The 17,136-nt window shown below is 59.5% G+C and overlaps 1 protein-coding gene across 1 annotated transcript in view; it reads left to right on the top strand.

Moving 5' to 3' along the window:
- ANKRD13C (ankyrin repeat domain 13C) overlaps positions 1-13,277 on the top strand; it is a 41,581-nt gene extending 28,304 nt beyond the window's left edge. Inside the window, exons 8-13 of the mRNA XM_068164636.1 lie at positions 278-409; positions 2,389-2,550; positions 6,046-6,125; positions 7,045-7,143; positions 9,479-9,579; positions 11,397-13,277. Coding sequence (XP_068020737.1) covers positions 278-409; positions 2,389-2,550; positions 6,046-6,125; positions 7,045-7,143; positions 9,479-9,579; positions 11,397-11,527 — 705 coding nt within the window. The 3' untranslated portion in view covers positions 11,528-13,277. The remainder of the gene's footprint in view (positions 1-277; positions 410-2,388; positions 2,551-6,045; positions 6,126-7,044; positions 7,144-9,478; positions 9,580-11,396) is intronic.
- Positions 13,278-17,136: the final 3,859 nt, after the last annotated feature.

The raw sequence follows: 17,136 nt of genomic DNA, 5'->3' as shown, positions 1-17,136 counted from the left end.
ACATCCCCATGGCTCTGCAACTCCTGCAGGCAGGGGGGCTGCACCACTGCCCTGGGCAGCCTGGGCCAGGCCTTCACCACCCTCTTAGGGAAGGAATTGTTCCTCCTGCCCAATCTAAACCTCCCTCAGGCTGGATGAGGCCTTGGGCAGCCTGGTCTGCTGTCCCTGCCTGTGGCACCAGGTGATCTTGCAGGTCCCTTCCAACCCAAACCATTCTGTGACTGTTATTATTATTCCTTTCTCTGCCTTATTTGGGGCTGTTTTTTCTGTCTTCTAGGAATCTGAGATGGAGACAGAGGAGGAGGTGGACATTTTGATGAGCAGTGACATTTACTCAGCAACATTATCAACCAAATCCATCACCTTCACCCGGGCCCAGACCGGCTGGCTCTTCCGGGAGGACAAGACAGTAAGCTCCCAGCTCCTGGGCAGCCTGGGCTGGGCCAAGGTGGCCCTGGCACTGCCAGGGGGGATGGAACTACCTCAGCTTCAAGGTCCTGCCCAACCCAAACCATGCTAGAGGGTAGCTGGGCTCTGCAGGGGGACCTTGCCAGGCTGGACAGATGGGCAGGGCCCAAGGGCAGGAGACTGAACACATCTGAGTGCCCTCCAAGAGGCATGAGCCAGTGGATTGTTCCTGATTCAGTGCCACAGGAAACAGAGCTCTGCCCAAATTGGCATTAAACCAGCAAAGAAGCACAGCTACCTCAGAAACATCCCAGAGCTGAGGCCAGAATGGGCTCCTCAGCACAGCACAGCCAGGGACCTGCTGCAGTGGGGCCAGAGGAGGCCACAGCTATGCTGGGAGGGCTGGAAGCCCTCTGCTGGGAGGCCAGGCTGAGAGAGTTGGGCTTGCTCAGCCTGCAGAAGAGAAGGCTCCAGGGAGAATATCTTTATTGATGGTCTGGATGAGGCATTGAGTCCATCAGCAGTAAATGTGCAGCTGACAGCAAGCTGGGGGCAGGAGTTGATCTGTTAGAGGGCAGGAGAGCTCTGCAGAGGGACCTGGACAGGCTGGGCAGGTGGGCAGAGGCCAAGGGCAGGAGACTGAGCAGATCCAAGTGCCAGGTGCTGCACATTGGCCACAGAAACCCCAGGCAGTGCTACAGGCTGGGGTCAGAGTGGCTGAGAGCAGCCAGGCAGAGAGGGACCTGGGGGGTAGTGGCTGACAGCAGCTGAACAGGAGCCTGCAGTGTGCCCAGGTGGACCCTTGAGGACCAGGTGGCACTTGAGGACCCTTCCAACTCAATCCATGCTAAGAATCTATGACTCTTGTTCCTAGCCTGCTGTGTCCAGACTGTTGGTAACAAACCATGAGATGAAATCCAAGGCAGATGAGCACAAAACCAAGACACAGAACAAAGCTCCTCAAAAGGGACCTGGGGGTAGTATTGACAGCAGCTGAACATGAGCCAGCAGTGTGCCCAGGGGGCCAAGAAGGCCAAGGGCATCCTGGCCTGCAGCAGGAAGAGTGTGGCCAGCAGGAGCAGGGAAGTCATTCTGCCCTGTGCTCAGCACTGCTTAGGCCACACCTTGAGTCCTGTGTCCAGTTCTGGGCTCCTCAGGTTAGGAAAGAGGTTGAGCTGCTGGAAGGTGTCCAGAGAAGGGCAAGAAAGCTGGGGAGGGGTCTGGAGCACAGCCCTGTGAGGAGAGGCTGAGGGAGCTGGGGTTGCTTAGCCTGGAGAAGAGGAGGCTCAGGGGAGACCTTCTTGCTCTCTCCAACTCCCTGCAGGGAGGCTGTAGCCAGGTGGGGGTTGGTCTCTTCTCCTAAGGAACAAGTGATAGAGCAAGAATAAACGGCCTCAGGCTGCACAAGGGGAGGGTTGGGTTGGACATGAGGAACAATTTCTTCCCCTTGAGGCTTGTCAAGGCCTGGCCCAGGCTGCCAGGGCAGTGCTGGAGCCCCCATGCCTGGCAGGGTTTCAGAGCTGTGGAGAGGTGGTGCCAAGGGAGAGGGTTTGGTGGTGACCTGGCTGGGCTAAGGGTTGGACTCTGATCTTGAAGATCTCTTCCACCCAAGACACTCCACGACTTCAGGAAGGGGAACTGGCCCCTGGGGTGTGCTGCCCGGGGAGGTGGTGGAGTCCCCAGCCCTGGGGATGGCTGTGGCACTTGGAGCCAGGGTTTGGTTGTCAGGGGGTGTTGGGTGACAGGTTGGACCTGATGCTCTCTGAGGTCTTTTCCAACCTGATTGCTTCTGTGCTGCTCTGACCTGTACCTCCCTGGAGCTGCCCAGGGGTGGCTGCTGGGGCTGGGGGTAGGAATGGCAGCACTTCAGCCCTGAAGCTCCCATCCTGCAGCCCCAGGTGTTTGGCTGTGCAAACCTTTCAGTCTGTTTTGTGTTTGGCCTTCTTGTGAGTCATTCCTGTCCCCCTCCCTTCCCTGCAGGAGAGAGTGGGGAACTTCTTGGCAGACTTCTACTTGGTGAATGGGCTGGTGTTGGAGTCCAGGAAGAGGAGAGAGCACCTCAGTGAGGAGGACATCCTGCGAAACAAGGCCATCATGGAGAGCCTGAGCAAGGGTGGCAACCTCATGGAGCAGAACTTTGAGGTGAGCTCAGTCATCCCTCACAGCCTGGCAGCTGGGCTGCAGGGAGGATCATCTGCATAGTCTCATAGGGTCACTCAGGGCTGGAAGGGACCACAAGGATCAGCCAGTCCCAACCCCCCTGCCATGGGCAGGGACACCCCACACTAGATCAGCCTGGCCAGAGCCTCATCCAGCCTGGCCTTAAACACCTCCAGGGACAGGGCCCCAACCACCTCCCTGCACAACCCATTCCAGGGCTTCACCACTCTCATGGGGAAGAACTTCCTCCTCCCCTCCAGCCTGAATCTCCCCACCTCCAGCTTCATTCCATTCCCCCTAGTCCTATCACTGCCTGAGATCCTGAGCAGTCCCTCCCCAGCCTTCCTGTAGCCCCCTTCAGATCCTGGAAGGCCACAATGAGGTCTCCTGGGAGCCTTCTCTTCTCCAGACTGAACAGCCCCAACTCCTTCAGTCTGTCCTCACAGCAGAGCAGCTCCAGCCCTCTGCTCATCCTCCTGGCCCTGCTCTGGACACCTTCCAGCCCCTCCAGATCCCTCTTGCCATAGGGGCTCCAGAACTGGAGGCAGGACTCCAGGTGGGGTCTCAGCAGAGCTGAGCAGAGGGGGAGAATCACCTCCCTTGCCCTGCTGGCCACACTTCTCCTGCTGCAGCCCAGGCTCTGGTTGGCTTTCTGGGCTGCAAGTGCACACTGAGAGCTCCTGGTGAGCTTCTCCTCCCCCAGCACCCCCAAGGCTCTCTCCTCAGGGCTGCTTTCCAGCCAGTCCCTGCCCAGCCTGGATTTGTGCCTGGGATTGCCTCCACCCAGCTGCAGGACCCTGCCCTTGCTCTTGTTGCACCTCCTGAGGTTGGCTTGTGCCCACCTCTGCAGCCTGTCCAGCTCCCTCTGGATGGCCTCCCTTCCCTCCAGCTGTCTGCTGCACCACACAGCTTGGTGCCATCAGCAAACCTGCTGAGGCTGCACTCAGTGCCACTGTCCATAGCACCCACAAAGATGTTGAACAAGCCTGGGCCCAGGGCTGATCCCTGAGGGACTCTGCTTGTCCCTGGCCTCCCCTGGGACAGGGCCCCACCTTCCACACCAGCCACTGGCACAGCCTCAAGCTGATGTTTTTATTGCAGTTTGATTGCCTTAATTAGGGAATAATAAATAGGAGCTGCAAGGATAATCCTGGGGATGGCTTAATTATCCTCATTAGTGGGGAGCTGCCCTGATGAGCTTGGCTGTTTCAGTCTTCCTTTGGCTCTTAGCCCCAGATGATGGGCTTGGCTGTGGCAAATCACTTCCCTTTGCTTTACAGCCCAAATATTTATGGGCTGTGATGCCTTGCTGGTGGTGTCTTGCAATCCTCTCTCTCATTTGGCTCCATTCAGCTGATGGAGCTAAGGCTGTTATTAGCACCAGGAAATCAAGAGCTGTTGAGAGGGAGCCAAGCATCAGCTGGGAGCACTCCCCCACTCATTAATTGCTGTCTCTGACTGCCTTCTGCTCTGCTGTTTGGCATGCAGGCTCTTCAATTCCCTGGTGGAGTGCTGAGCCCCACAGCCAAATGCTGCACCAAGTACACCTGGAGGCCAAATGCTCAGATGGGGGCAGTCAGAGTGGGAGCAGGAGCAGGGAGAGCCCAGGGAGGGATCAGCTACAAGCTGGGCAGGCTGCACTGGGGTTCAAGACAGGCTTGGAGGTGGCACTTGGAGCCAGGGTTGAGTTGTCAGGGGGTGTTGGGTGAGAGGTTGGATCTGATCACCTCTGAGGTCTTTTCCAACCTGATTGCTTCTGTGCTGTGCTTCTGTGCTCCTCTTGCAACTGAGAAGCAGTTGTGCCTTTAACACAGCAGGGGGGTTGGAGCTAGGTGATCTGTGCCCAGCACTGCTCAGGCCACACCTTGAGTCCTGTGTCCAGTTCTGGGCTCCTCAGGTTAGGAAAGAGGTTGAGCTGCTGGAAGGTGTCCAGAGAAGGGCAAGAAAGCTGGGGAGGGGTCTGGAGCACAGCCCTGTGAGGAGAGGCTGAGGGAGCTGGGGTTGCTTAGCCTGGACTGAAGAAGAGGAGGCTCAGGGGAGACGACCTTGCTCTCTCCAACTGCCTGCAGGGAGGCTGTAGCCAGGTGGGGGTTGGTCTCTTCTCCCAGGCAAGCAGCAGCAGAACAAGAGGACACAGTCTCAAGCTGTGCCAGGGGAGGTTTAGGCTGGAGGTGAGGAAGAAATTCTTCCCAGCAAGAGAGATTGGCCACTGGGATGTGCTGCCCAGGGAGGTGGTGGAGTCCCCATCCCTGGAGGTGTTTAGGAAGAGCCTGGCTGAGGCCCTTGGTGCCATGGTTGAGTTGTCAGGAGGTGTTGGGTGTTAGGTCATAGGTTGGACTTGATGATCTCTGAGGTCTTTTCCAACCTTCTATTCTAAGCTGCACCTCAACACAAGGAGGAACTTCTTTCCTGGGAGGGTCCCAGAGCCCTGGAGCAGGCTGCCCAGAGAGGTTGTGGAGTCTCCTTCTGTGGAGCCTTTCCAGCCCCATCTGGATGTGTTCTGTGTGAGCTGAGCTGGATTGTATGCTCCTGCTCTGGCAGGGGGGTTGGACTGGATGATCTCTTTGGGTCCCTCCCATCCCCTGACATCCTGTGAGCCTGTGATCCTTATTGATTCTCTGCTTCTGTGATCTCTAAGGTCCCTTCCATCCAAAGCACTCCATGAAGCTATGGATGGCACAGCCTAAGAGGCTGGCAGGACAGGTCCCTGGAGCAGTGGAGTGAAGCTCAGCTGGTGTGTTGCCCAGGCAGCCAGAGGCCAGCAGCACCCTGCCTTTACCAGCAAGGCTCCAGCCAGCAGGATCAGGGGAGTGATTGCCTGCCTAGACTAGGCACACCTGGAGCTCACACCTAGAGGTTCAGTTTAGGGCCTCTCACTCCAAGAAGGACATTGAGGGGCTGGAGCAAGCCCAGAGGAGGGCAGTGCAGCTGGGGAAGGCTCTGGAGGAGAGGGCTGCTGAGGGGCAGCTGAGGGAACTGGGGGTGTTCAGCCTGCTGAAAGGAGGCTGGAGCCAGGTGGGGGTTGGTCTCTGTTGCCCAGGAACAAGGGATAGGACCAGAGGAAAGGGCCTCTAGTTGCCCCAGGGGAGGGTTAGGTTGGAGAGGAACCATTTCTTCCCCTTGAGGGCCTGGCCCAGGCTGCCCAGGGCAGTGCTGCAGCCCCCATCCCTGGAGGGGTTTCAGAGCCCTGGAGATGTGGTGCTGAGGGCCATGGCTTGGTGGTGCCCTGGCAGTGCTGGGGTCATGGTTGGGCTCTCTGATCTTCAAGAGCTCCTTGAAGCAGAAGGACTCTGTGTTCCAGGAAGGGCTGGAGGGCAGGAGCTCATGCTCATCAGCTCCCAGTGCAAGCTGCTGCTCTGGTCAGGAAGGGAAGGTGCTCAGCAGGGTTGCTCTGCAGGGTGGTACTGGATGGTCTGAAAGGGCTTTCTCCCACCCTGAGCTCCTGCAGGATCCCATGATGTCTGTCTCTCCCCACAGCCTGTCAGGAGGCAGTCCCTGACTCCACCATCACCCAACACCATCACCTGGGAGGAGTACATCTCTGCTGAGAATGGAAAGTGAGTGCCTGCTCTGCTGACAGCAGCTTCCACCCCCTGAGACCAGGGCTTAGGCCTTGGGCTGAGCTGGGGGGGGTGGGTTGTGGGGGTTTGTTTGTGTCTTGTCTGCTCCTTGGGTGCTTTACAGAGTCAGCCAGGTTGGGAAAGACCTTTGAGGTCATCAAGTCCAACCTCCCACCCAGCACCATCTGATCAGCTAAGCCATGGCACTGGGGGTGCTGATTAACAGCAGCTGAACAGGAGCCAGCAGTGTGCCCAGGGGGCCAAGAAGGCCAAGGGCATCCTGGCCTGCAGCAGGAAGAGTGTGGCCAGCAGGAGCAGGGAAGTCATCCTGCCCTGTGCTCAGCACTGCTCAGGCCACACCTTGAGTCCTGTGTCCAGTTCTGGGCTCCTCAGGTTAGGAAAGAGGTTGAGCTGCTGGAAGGTGTCCAGAGAAGGGCAAGAAAGCTGGGGAGGGGTCTGGAGCACAGCCCTGGGAGGAGAGGCTGAGGGAGCTGGGGTTGCTTAGCCTGGAGAAGAGGAGGCTCAGGGGAGACCTTCTTGCTCTCTCCAACTCCCTGCAGGGAGGTTGCAGCCAGGTGGGGGTTGGTCTCTTCTCCCAGGCAACCAGCAGCAGAACAAGAGGACAGAGTCTCAAGCTGTGCCAGGGGAGGGTTAGGCTGGAGGTGAGGAAGAAATTCTTCCCAGCAAGAGAGATTGGCCATTGGGATGTGCTGCCCAGGGAGGTGGTGGAGTCCCTGTCCCTGGAGGTGTTTAGGAAGAGCCTGGCTGAGGCCCTTGGTGCCATGGTTGAGTTGATCAGATGGTGCTGGGGGAGAGGTTGGACTGGATGATCTCTGAGGTCTTTTCCAACCTGGTTCATTCTGTATTCTATAAAACTGAGTTAAAACCCCCCTGACTTCTTTCTCCCCCCCTGCAGAGCTCCTCACCTGGGCAGGGAGCTGGTGTGCAAGGAGAGCAAGAAAACCTTCAAGGCCACCATAGCTATGAGCCAGGAGTTCCCCTTGGGCATCGACTCGTAAGTCCCAGCTGGCAGCCAGCAGTGCTCCTCAGGGCAGGCTCAGGTGTCTGGGTGAGCTGCACCAGCCTTTGGGGCTGCAGGAAGGGGGGCTGGCTCCACAAAAACCTGGCAAGGAAGGAAGTCCTGCTGGGAAGGAAGTCAGCTGGTCACATTATGACCCTGCTGCTGGTGTGCCTCTGGCTGGAAGAGCCCAGTGCCTATCTCAGGTGATAGGGGCAGAGACTTGCTCAGGTTTGTCATTAGCTTAGCACTGCAGGATCCTCTGAGCCCAGAGTGATGTCCTCAGCCCTGCAGGCTCCTCTGAGCCCAGAGTGATGTCCTTAGCCCTGCAGGCTCCTCTGAGCCCAGAGTGATGTCCTCAGCCCTGCAGGACTCTCTGAGCCCAGAGTGATGTCCTCAGCCCTGCAGGACTCTCTGAGCCCAGAGTGATGTCCTCAGCCCTGCAGGCTCCTCTGAGCCCAGAGTGATGTCCTCAGCCCTGCAGGCTCCTCTGAGCCCAGAGTGATGTCCTCAGCCCTGCAGGACTCTCTGAGCCCAGAGTGATGTCCTCAGCCCTGCAGGGCTCTCTGAGCCCAGAGTGATGTCCTCAGCCCTGCAGGACTCTCTGAGCCCAGAGTGATGTCCTCAGCCCTGCAGGATCCTCTGAGCCCAGAGTGATGTCCTCAGCCCTGCAGGACTCTCTGAGCCCAGAGTGATGTCCTCAGCCCTGCAGGACTCTCTGAGCCCAGAGTGATGTCCTCAGCCCTGCAGGACTCTCTGAGCCCAGAGTGATGTCCTCAGCCCTGCAGGACTCTCTGAGCCCAGAGTGATGTCCTCAGCCCTGCAGGATCCCCTGAGCCCAGAGTGATGTCCTCAGCCCTGCAGGCTCCTCTGAGCCCAGAGTGATGTCCTCAGCCCTGCAGGACTCTCTGAGCCCAGAGTGATGTCCTCAGCCCTGCAGGACTCTCTGAGCCCAGAGTGATGTCCTCAGCCCTGCAGGATCCCCTGAGCCCAGAGTGATGTCCTCAGCCCTGCAGGACTCTCTGAGCCCAGAGTGATGTCCTCAGCCCTGCAGGGCTCTCTGAGCCCAGAGTGATGTCCTCAGCCCTGCAGGACTCTCTGAGCCCAGAGTGATGTCCTCAGCCCTGCAGGATCCTCTGAGCCCAGAGTGATGTCCTCAGCCCTGCAGGACTCTCTGAGCCCAGAGTGATGTCCTCAGCCCTGCAGGACTCTCTGAGCCCAGAGTGATGTCCTCAGCCCTGCAGGACTCTCTGAGCCCAGAGTGATGTCCTCAGCCCTGCAGGACTCTCTGAGCCCAGAGTGATGTCCTCAGCCCTGCAGGATCCCCTGAGCCCAGAGTGATGTCCTCAGCCCTGCAGGCTCCTCTGAGCCCAGAGTGATGTCCTCAGCCCTGCAGGACTCTCTGAGCCCAGAGTGATGTCCTCAGCCCTGCAGGACTCTCTGAGCCCAGAGTGATGTCCTCAGCCCTGCAGGATCCCCTGAGCCCAGAGTGATGTCCTCAGCCCTGCAGGACTCTCTGAGCTCTCTAACTCAACACAAAGCTCTCAGGTTCCTCATGCCCCTGGAGCAGAGGCTGTGCTACCAGGTGCTCCAGGCTGTGGTGTGAAATGAGGCCCAGTCCAAATCTTGGGCCCCTGTGGCAGTGTGGAAGCTTCACAGAGCCACAGAAGGGGCTGGGTTGGAAGGCACCTTAAAGGTCATCTGGTTCTGCCCCCATGCCATGGGCAGGGACAGCACCTACTGGAGCAGATTGCTGCAGGCCTCATGGCATGGAGCACTGAGAGCTGAGGGTGCTGGTAGTGAGGCTCTGAGGAGATAGAGCCCTGAGTCCCAGCATGCTGGGGGCTGGAAGGGACCTCTGCAGGTCACCCACTGCAACCCCCCTGCTGCAGCAGGGCTCCCACAGCAGCTTGCCCAGCAGCACAGTGGCCAGGTGAGCTTGGAAGCTCTCCACACCAGGAGACTCCCCAGCCTCTCTGGGCAGCCTGCTCCAGGCCTCCAGCAGCCTCACACCAAAGAATTTCCTCCTGCTGCTGAGGTGGACCCCCCTGGGGTGCAGTGCTGAAGTTGCTCAGAGCAGCCTGACCTGCAGTGGCAGCAGTGATGGGGCATGCCCTGCCTCTGGCTCAGCCTCTCCTCACCCTCACTCTTCAAACCTTCCTCCCTTCCCTCCAGCCTCAGTCTGAGTTCAGACCATCCCCCCTGCTCCTGTCACAGCAGGCCCTGCCCAAAGGCCTGTCCCCAGCTCTCTGCTTGCTGCCTGCCATGCCCTCTGTGTCCTGCTGTGTTCTCTGGGGGGAGGAGGGGCTCTGACATCTCTTCTCCTTTGCAGGCTCTTGAATGTTTTAGAAGTAATTGCACCCTTCAAGCACTTTAACAAACTGAGAGAGTTTGTGCAGATGAAGCTTCCTCCAGGCTTCCCTGTCAAGCTGGGTAAGAGACAATGACCACAGCACAGCCCTGAGGCTCCCATGGCCCACACCAGTGTGGTGATCCATGCAGAGTGCTCACACCTTGGGGCTGGGGAAGGCAGCTGTCCTGGCTGAGAGCTGCTTGCTGCAGCTTCCAGGAGCACAGCCTGCTGGGGGCTGGAAGGGGCCTCTGGGGATCAGCCAGTCCAACCCCCTGCCAAAGCAGGGCACCCACAGCACCCTGCCCAGCAGCACAATGCCCAGCTGGGGTTGGGAGCTCTCCACACCAGGAGACTCCACAACCTCTCTGGGCAGCCTGCTCCAGGCCTCCAGCACCCTCACAACAAACAACTTTCTCCTCCTCTTCAGATGGAAGCTCCTGGGTTCCAGTTTGTGCCCACTGCCCCTTGTCCTGTCCCTATGCACCCCTGAGAAGAGTCTGGCCCCAGCCTCTTGCCCCCCACAGCTCCTTTAGCTCTTGCTAAGCATTGCTCAGCTCCCCTCTGGGGCTGCTCTTCTGCAGGCTCTCAGCCCCAGGGCTCTCAGCCTTTCCTCCTCACAGAGCTGCTCCAGGCCCCTCAGCATCTTTGGAGCCTCCCCTGGACTCTCTCCAGCAGTTCTCTGTCCCTTTTGACCTGGGGAGCCCAGAGCTGGCCCCAGTGCTCCAGCTGTGGCCTCCCAAGGGCAGAGTGGAGGGGCAGGAGACCCTGCTGGCCTCATTCTTCTTCATGTACCCCATAAGACCATTGGCTCCTTGACCACAAGGCCACGTTGCTGGTTCAGGGTGAGCTTCTTGTCCACCTGCACTGCCAGGCCCTTCTCTCCAGCAGATCAGATCCCAAATCCTTCCCAGTCTCTGCCTGCCAGGGGGGCATTGTTTGCACCCTGTGTTCATCTGCCCTCCATAGATTAACAGAATGGTTTGGGTGGGAAGGGACCTGAAGGAGAGGAACCAAATGAGGCTGAACAAGGAGAAGAGCAGAGTCCTGCAGCTGGGGAGGAAGAATAACCTGCAGCAGCACAGGCTGGGAGGGGATCTGCTGGAGAGAGCCCTGTGGAGAGGCACCTGGCAGTGCTGGTGCATCACAAGTTATCCAGGGGACACCAATGTGCCCTGGGGGCCAAGGAGGCCAAGGGGATCCTGGGGGGCATTAAGAAGAGTGTGTCCAGCAGAGCCAGGGAGGTTCTCCTCCCCCTCTGCTCTGCCCTGCTGAGACCTCATCTTGAGTGCTGTGTTCAGTTCTGGGCTCCCCAGCTCAGTTCAGGACAGGGATCTGCTGGAGAGGGTCCAGGGGAGGCTACCAGGATGGTTAGGGGACTGCAGCACTGCCTGGGGAGGAGAGGCTGAGGGGCCTGGGGCTCTGTAGTCTGGAGAGGAGAAAGCTGACAGGGGATTTAATCAATGGTTATCAATAGCTGAGGGCTGGGGGTCAGGAGGGAGGGGACAGGCTCTGCTCACTTGCTCCCTGGGATAGGACAAGGAGCAATGGATGGAAGCTGCAGCACAGGAGGCTCCACCTCAACACAAGGAGGAACTTCTGCACTGGGAGGGTCCCAGAGCCCTGGAGCAGGCTGCCCAGAGAGGTTGTGGAGTCTCCTTCTCTGGAGCCTTTCCAGCCCCATCTGGATGTGTTCTGTGTGAGCTGAGCTGGATTGTATGGTCCTGCTCTGGCAGGGGGGTTGGACTGGATGATCTCTTTGGGCCCCTTCCAACCCCTGACCTCCTGTGAGCCTGTGATCATCTAGTGCCAGCCCCTCCAGGGGCAGGCTGTGCAGGCCCCCTCGTGCTGGGCAGGCTGTGCAGGCCCCTGCAGTGCTGTGTTTGTGCTTCCTCTGCAGACATCCCTGTCTTTCCCACCATCACAGCCACTGTGACCTTCCAGGAGTTCCGCTACGACGAGTTCTCCGACTCCATCTTCACCATCCCCGAGGACTACAAGGAGGACCCCAGCCGCTTCCCCGACCTCTAACCCCCCTGGGGGAGGCTTGGTGCTTGAATGCCCAGCCCCAGCCTGCCAGGGGGCCAGAGCAGACAGAGCCACCCAGCCCTGGTGGAGGTACAGAGTGTGTGCTGGAGGAGGGGCTGGGCTGGGCGGGCTCGGGGCGCGCTGCTCCGGCCGCTGCGGCGCCTGGGCCCTCGGGGGCAGCTCGCCCGGGGCCTGCCTGGCAGCCAGGCTCCTTCGCCCTCTCCCTCAACACCTACACATCCAGTCGTGCAGGGGGGGTGGGGGTGGTGCTCTGCCCCCTGGCTGGCCCTGAGGACCCCTCTGAGAGGCAGGAGGTCTGCTCAGGCCTTGCACAAGGCTGTTTTTAACCTTTCTGGGTGACACAAAGAGGAAAGACACCCAAGCAAATGCAGAGCACTCTTGGGCCGTTAGCACCACACTGGAAATGCCCTGGCTGGGTCTGAGGCCCTCTGCACCATCTCCCATCCTGCAGCTGCCCTGCAGCTGCCCCTGTGCTCCACTCTTGGAAGCTGTGCTCTTCAGGAGGCCTCAAGCTCTGTACCCTTGCTGCACAGCTCCATGGTTGGGCTGGGGGCTTTGGACCTCTCCTGGGAGGAAGGAAGGGTTGCCTTCTCCTGCAGCTGAATGAACCAAGTGGTGACCATGGAGCAGCCCTCCAGCACAGCACTGGGCCTGCAGGGAAGCAGGTCCCCCCTCCAGCACCTCACTGCAAGCCATGGTGGTGCTAGCCCTGCCTCTCAACCTTCCATTCCTTCACTCAGCTGCTCCTTTGGATCATCTCTTCTCTTAGCTCAGCACTTCCAGCCTCTTCATCCTGCTTTGGCAGGTGTGTCCCCCTCCCCCCATGCCCATGGCACTGTGGTGGTAGCATGCTTGGCTAGAAGTGACCACTTCTGGTCTTTGCTCCCCCTCACTTAGGAGACCTGCTCCACACTGCTTGAGGTCAGCCAGGTGGTCAGGAGCTGGGGGCCAGCAGCCAGCCCAAACCATGGGGCAGGCCTGAAGAGTCACCAGGACAGCAAGCTCAAGCCCTCAGCCTTCACAGAAGCAGCTCCTGATGTTCATTTCACTGTGGTGCAGCTTGAAGGGGGCTCAGGCTGGGAGGGTTCACCTCCCAAGTGCTTGAGATGGTCTCAGATTCATTTCCTGCCTCTTCATGTGGTGACTCCTCAAGCTGAGCAGTCCTGGTGCAGTGCTTTGGCTCCTTGAGCTTCTCATTCCACCCCCTCCTCTGACCAGACCTCCTCCTCTGACCAGACCTCCTCTGACCAGCCCTCCTCCTCTGACCAGCCCTCCTCCTCTGACCAGACCTCCTCTGACCAGCCCTCTTCTGACCAGCCCTCCTCCTCTGACCAGACCCCCTCTGACCAGACCTCCTCCTCTGACCAGCCCTCCTCTGACCAGCCCTCCTCCTCTGACCAGACCTCCTCTGACCAGCCCTCTTCTGACCAGCCCTCCTCCTCTGACCAGACCCCCTCTGACCAGACCTCCTCCTCTGACCAGCCCTCCTCTGACCAGCCCTCCTCCTCTGACCAGACTCCTCTGACCAGACCTCCTCTGACCAGTCCCCCTCCTCTGACCAGCCCTCCTCTGACCAGCCCTCCTCTGACCAGCCCTCCTCCTCTGACCAGACTCCAGCTCCTTTGGGGCTGGTTGGAAGGGATTTGTGCAAGAGGCTCCTGGTGCTATTTGGATGCAGATCCAAGTGCTGGGCTGTGGTTGTACAAACCTGTAAATACCTTCAGGACCATCAGCTTTGTACTCTCTCTGTCCTTCTCCCCCTGCCCTTCCTGCTAACCAATCACCTGAGCAGCCAAGGCTCTAGGGAAGAGTCCCAGCAAGGCTTGGGCAAAGCAGCCACCCCAGCAGGCCAGGGTGGAGGTGGCTGATGGTGAGGCAGTACCAGCTGACCCAGCAGGACCTGGAGCTCCATGCCTGCAGCAGATGCTCCTTCCAAACTCCTGGCACCCAGCAGCAGCAGACCCCCAGAGGCTGCTCTGGAGAAGACAACATCCACTTGGTCCCTGGAGTCCAACCAAAGGCTGTCAGCAGAGCCCACAGAGCAGGGAGCTGAGGCTGAGCCTCTCCCAGTGTGGCTCTGAGCCCCTGAGCTGGCCAGCTGAGGTGTGGTGGCTTTGCAGACTGTGATCCACACCCTGGGACCAGCTCCAAACCCCAGCTCTGGGGGACAGGAGCAAAGGGCAGTGTGGGCTTGGAGCTCCTCCTGCAGTACTGTGTGAGCAGCAGATGGGGACCAGGGCCAGGAAGGAGAGCACCACTCCTGCCAAGTCCCTCTGAGTTCCTCAAGTGTTTCCCAGCTGTGCCAGCAGCAGTGGACCCCCAGCTCCTGCTCCTCCTCGGGCACCACCACCATCCTGCGAGGGAGAGACCAGGCTTGAGGGGAGGGAGAGGCCAAATCAGCCTCTTGGTGCTGGGGGGCAGGGTTTGGTGCTGCTGGGGCCAAGCTTGGCCTTCTCCTGTCACAGAGGCACACTGGAGGCTGGAATGTTCTGTGTGGTGCTGCTGCTGCCCTGCAGGAGGCCTGAGCTGCTCAGGAGGGTCACCAGCCACAGGCTTCTCCACAAGGGCAGTGCTGGACATCCTTTTTCCTCCCTATTGCAGGAGGGAAAACCCCCAGGGGGGTTGTGGGGTCCTCCAGATCCTCATCAGAGCTTGGTGAGAGGGGAGGCAGCATTGTGCAGCTGGAGGGAAGTGGTCCAGAGTGACTGTGGGGGGCTGCTGTGCAGCCTCACATGAGAGCCCAGGGTTCTGTCCAGCTCCAGCTGCCTGTAGGCACAGCCCCCAGCCTCTTCTGCTGGTCACTGAGAGCTTTGAGCCCCCACCCCCTGCAGCCCCTCAGCTGTGCTCTGGGTGGGTTTGAGCCTTCCTGACTCCCCAGCTCCCAGCTTTGGGACCTGCAGCAGCTGTCCAGAGCAGGCTGCTGTGTGGAGGTGTGCTCAGCCTGGCAGTGGCAGCAGAGGAGCAGCAGAGGAGGGTGGGCACAGCCCTGGGGGGCTGCCATCTCCTTACAGCAGTCTGGTGAGCACACCCTGCTCTCTCTGGTCCCCCTCTGGGGCTGGGGGAGCCAGCTTGCCCTTCCCAGGCCAGGCAGCATTGCCACAGCCCTCTGACAGCTTCCTGATTCAAGACCTAGTGAAGCTTTTCCTCCATCCTTCCACCTGTGGGTGAGGTCTTCTGTCTGAAACATTCCCAGCAGTGTGCTTTGAAGCTTCAGCTCACAGCATGTCAGGGGTTGGAAGGGACCCAAAGAGAGCTTGAGTCCAACCCCTCCCTGCCAGAGCAGGAGCATAGAACCCAGCACAGCTCACACAGAACACATCCAGATGGGGCTGGAAAGGCTCCAGAGGAGACTCCACAACCTCTCTGGGCAGCCTGCTCCAGGGCTCTGTCACCCTCACAGGAAAGAAGTTCCTCCTTGTGCTGAGGTGGAGCCTCCTGTGCTGCAGCTTCCATCCATTGCTCCTTGTCCTATCCCAGGGAGCAAGTGAGCAGAGCCTGTCCCCTCCCTCCTGACCCCCAGCCCTCAGATATTGACAGATATTGATTAAATCTCCTCTCAGGCTTCTCTCCCCAGGGCTCTCAGCCTCTCCTCCCCAGGCAGTGCTCCAGAGCCCTCCATAGGACTCTCTCCAGCAGCTCCCTGTCCCTCCTGACCTGGACACAGTGTTCCAGGTGAGGTCTCACTAGAGCAGAGTAGGAGAGGAGAAGCTGCCTGGATCTGGAGAGAGACTTTGGAGGCTGGTTCCTGCTGGGAAGGCAGCAGCCAGAGGGACACTGAGGCTGAGCCCAGCCTAGGGATTCACGTGGTGGAACCCCCAGGCAGGAGCTGTGAGCCCAGCACTGGGGCTGAGGTGTGGCTGGTGGCCACAGCTGTGCTGGGAGCCCAGGGCCTGCAGTGCCTGGGAGCTCCTGCTCAGCTCCTGCTCAGCTCTCTCTTGGTCATTGCTCCAGCAGAACTCTCCTTGAGGCCACCTTGGGTGCTGAGGGAAGGTTTGGGCCCCTGGAGGTGGTCTTGGAGAGCAAGCAGCACATCAGCTTGAGCTGCTCCCTTGGGGCTGTGCAGGTGGAGAGACCTCAGTGCAGGGAGCCAGCCTGCAGGGCAGGGCAGCTGGGCCCAGAACCATCTTCACCTTTGTGGTTAAGCTGAAAAAGGGAGGCTGGGGGAGAGCCTCCCTCCCCCTTCAGCTGCACATGGGCACTGGGCTGCTCTGGAGGTGAAGCTCCCAGGGGGTACAAGGTGCCCAGCAACACCCTGGGGGCCTGAGATGAAGCTGGCAGCAGTCACCAGGGGCAGATGGAGCCCATGGTGGTCCTTGGGGTGCAGGTGCCAGTGATGTGCAGTGGCAGAGGAGGAGGCTCTGCACCAGGGCTGGGGGAGATGCCACCTCAGGGCAGTGTGGGGCAGTGCTGCTGTCTGCTCTCACCACTTTCCTGGTGGCCACAAGCTCTCCAGGCAGCAACTCAACCCCAACCATGAACTGTGGGGACCTGAACCAAGATGTTGTGGCAGAGGCAGCCCTGGGTGGTGGTGCCCAACCAACCACATTGCTTCACTGGTCTTCCAAAACCCTGCTTTAACCTCTGGCAAAGGGAATGTGCTGATCTCCTCCTCCCCAGGAGCTGCTGCTCCTCACTGTCCTCCTCCCTTCCTCCTCCTGAGCCCCATCCAGGTCCCCCTGGAGCCTCACCTCCTGCAGGCACCATGGGAAGCCAAGCTCTGGTTTTTAAGCTGGTTTTAATTGGGTTCTGGGTTCAGCCTCCAGCTGGGAGGGTTTCATCCCCACCTTCTGGGACCCCTGGTAACAAACCTCCTCTAATGCTGCAGTTCCACCTTCTCCTTAACAGTTTGGTAAGGATCACAGACCCCTCCCAGCCCTTCTTTCCTTGGTGTGCTGAGGGGGCTGGGCCCAGCAGGGGGCCGGGCGTGCCCCAGCCCCGCTCCGTGTTTTTAATCCCCACCCCCCTCACTAATTGTTGGGGTTTGGTTGTATCATTTGTTAGAATAAAGACCAAAAGGCTCTGATTCTCAGCTGGCTCCACCTCTGCCTAGCCAAGGGCTGCCTTGCTCCTCTGGCTGTGGTCTGCAGAGAGCTTCCAGGGGAGGGGAGGGGCTCACAACATGACCCTCCTCCCAAAAAGGCATCTTTTGGGTGATGCCTGTGCCTCGGGGTTCTGCCTCACCCTCCAGAGGCCGTGTGCAGGACAGCACAGAGGGGATGGGGTGCCCCAGAGAGAGGCAATAGCCTCCAGCCCCTTCCCCACCTTCACTGCCCTGCTCCAGCCCCACAGTGGCCTTGGAGGGCAGAGCTCACAACTGCACCCAGAGCGGAGGGGAAGGAGCACAACGATGCTGCTCCTGCTGCCTCCTCCAGCAGCAAACGCGGGAGCCTGGGGGCAGAGGCTTGGGAAGAAGTCCAGAGGTGGGAGACCCCCAGGGAAGTGGCTCTGGGGTGGGGGGAGGCTCCTAGGGAGGCTGCTCCAGGGGCAAGAAGCTCCCAGGGAGGCCACTCTGGGACAGGGAAGAAGTACAATAGACTAGAATAGAATTAGCCAGGTTGGAAAAGACCTCAGAGGTCATCCAGTCCAACCTC

This window comes from Melanerpes formicivorus, unplaced genomic scaffold, assembly GCF_026170545.1.
Source record: "Melanerpes formicivorus ecotype bairdi unplaced genomic scaffold, bMelFor1.0.p_v2 SCAF_81, whole genome shotgun sequence".
Lineage (NCBI taxonomy): Eukaryota > Metazoa > Chordata > Aves > Piciformes > Picidae > Melanerpes > Melanerpes formicivorus.
Note: the sequence above shows the minus strand (reverse complement) of the source record. Positions and strands in the feature narration are given on the sequence as shown.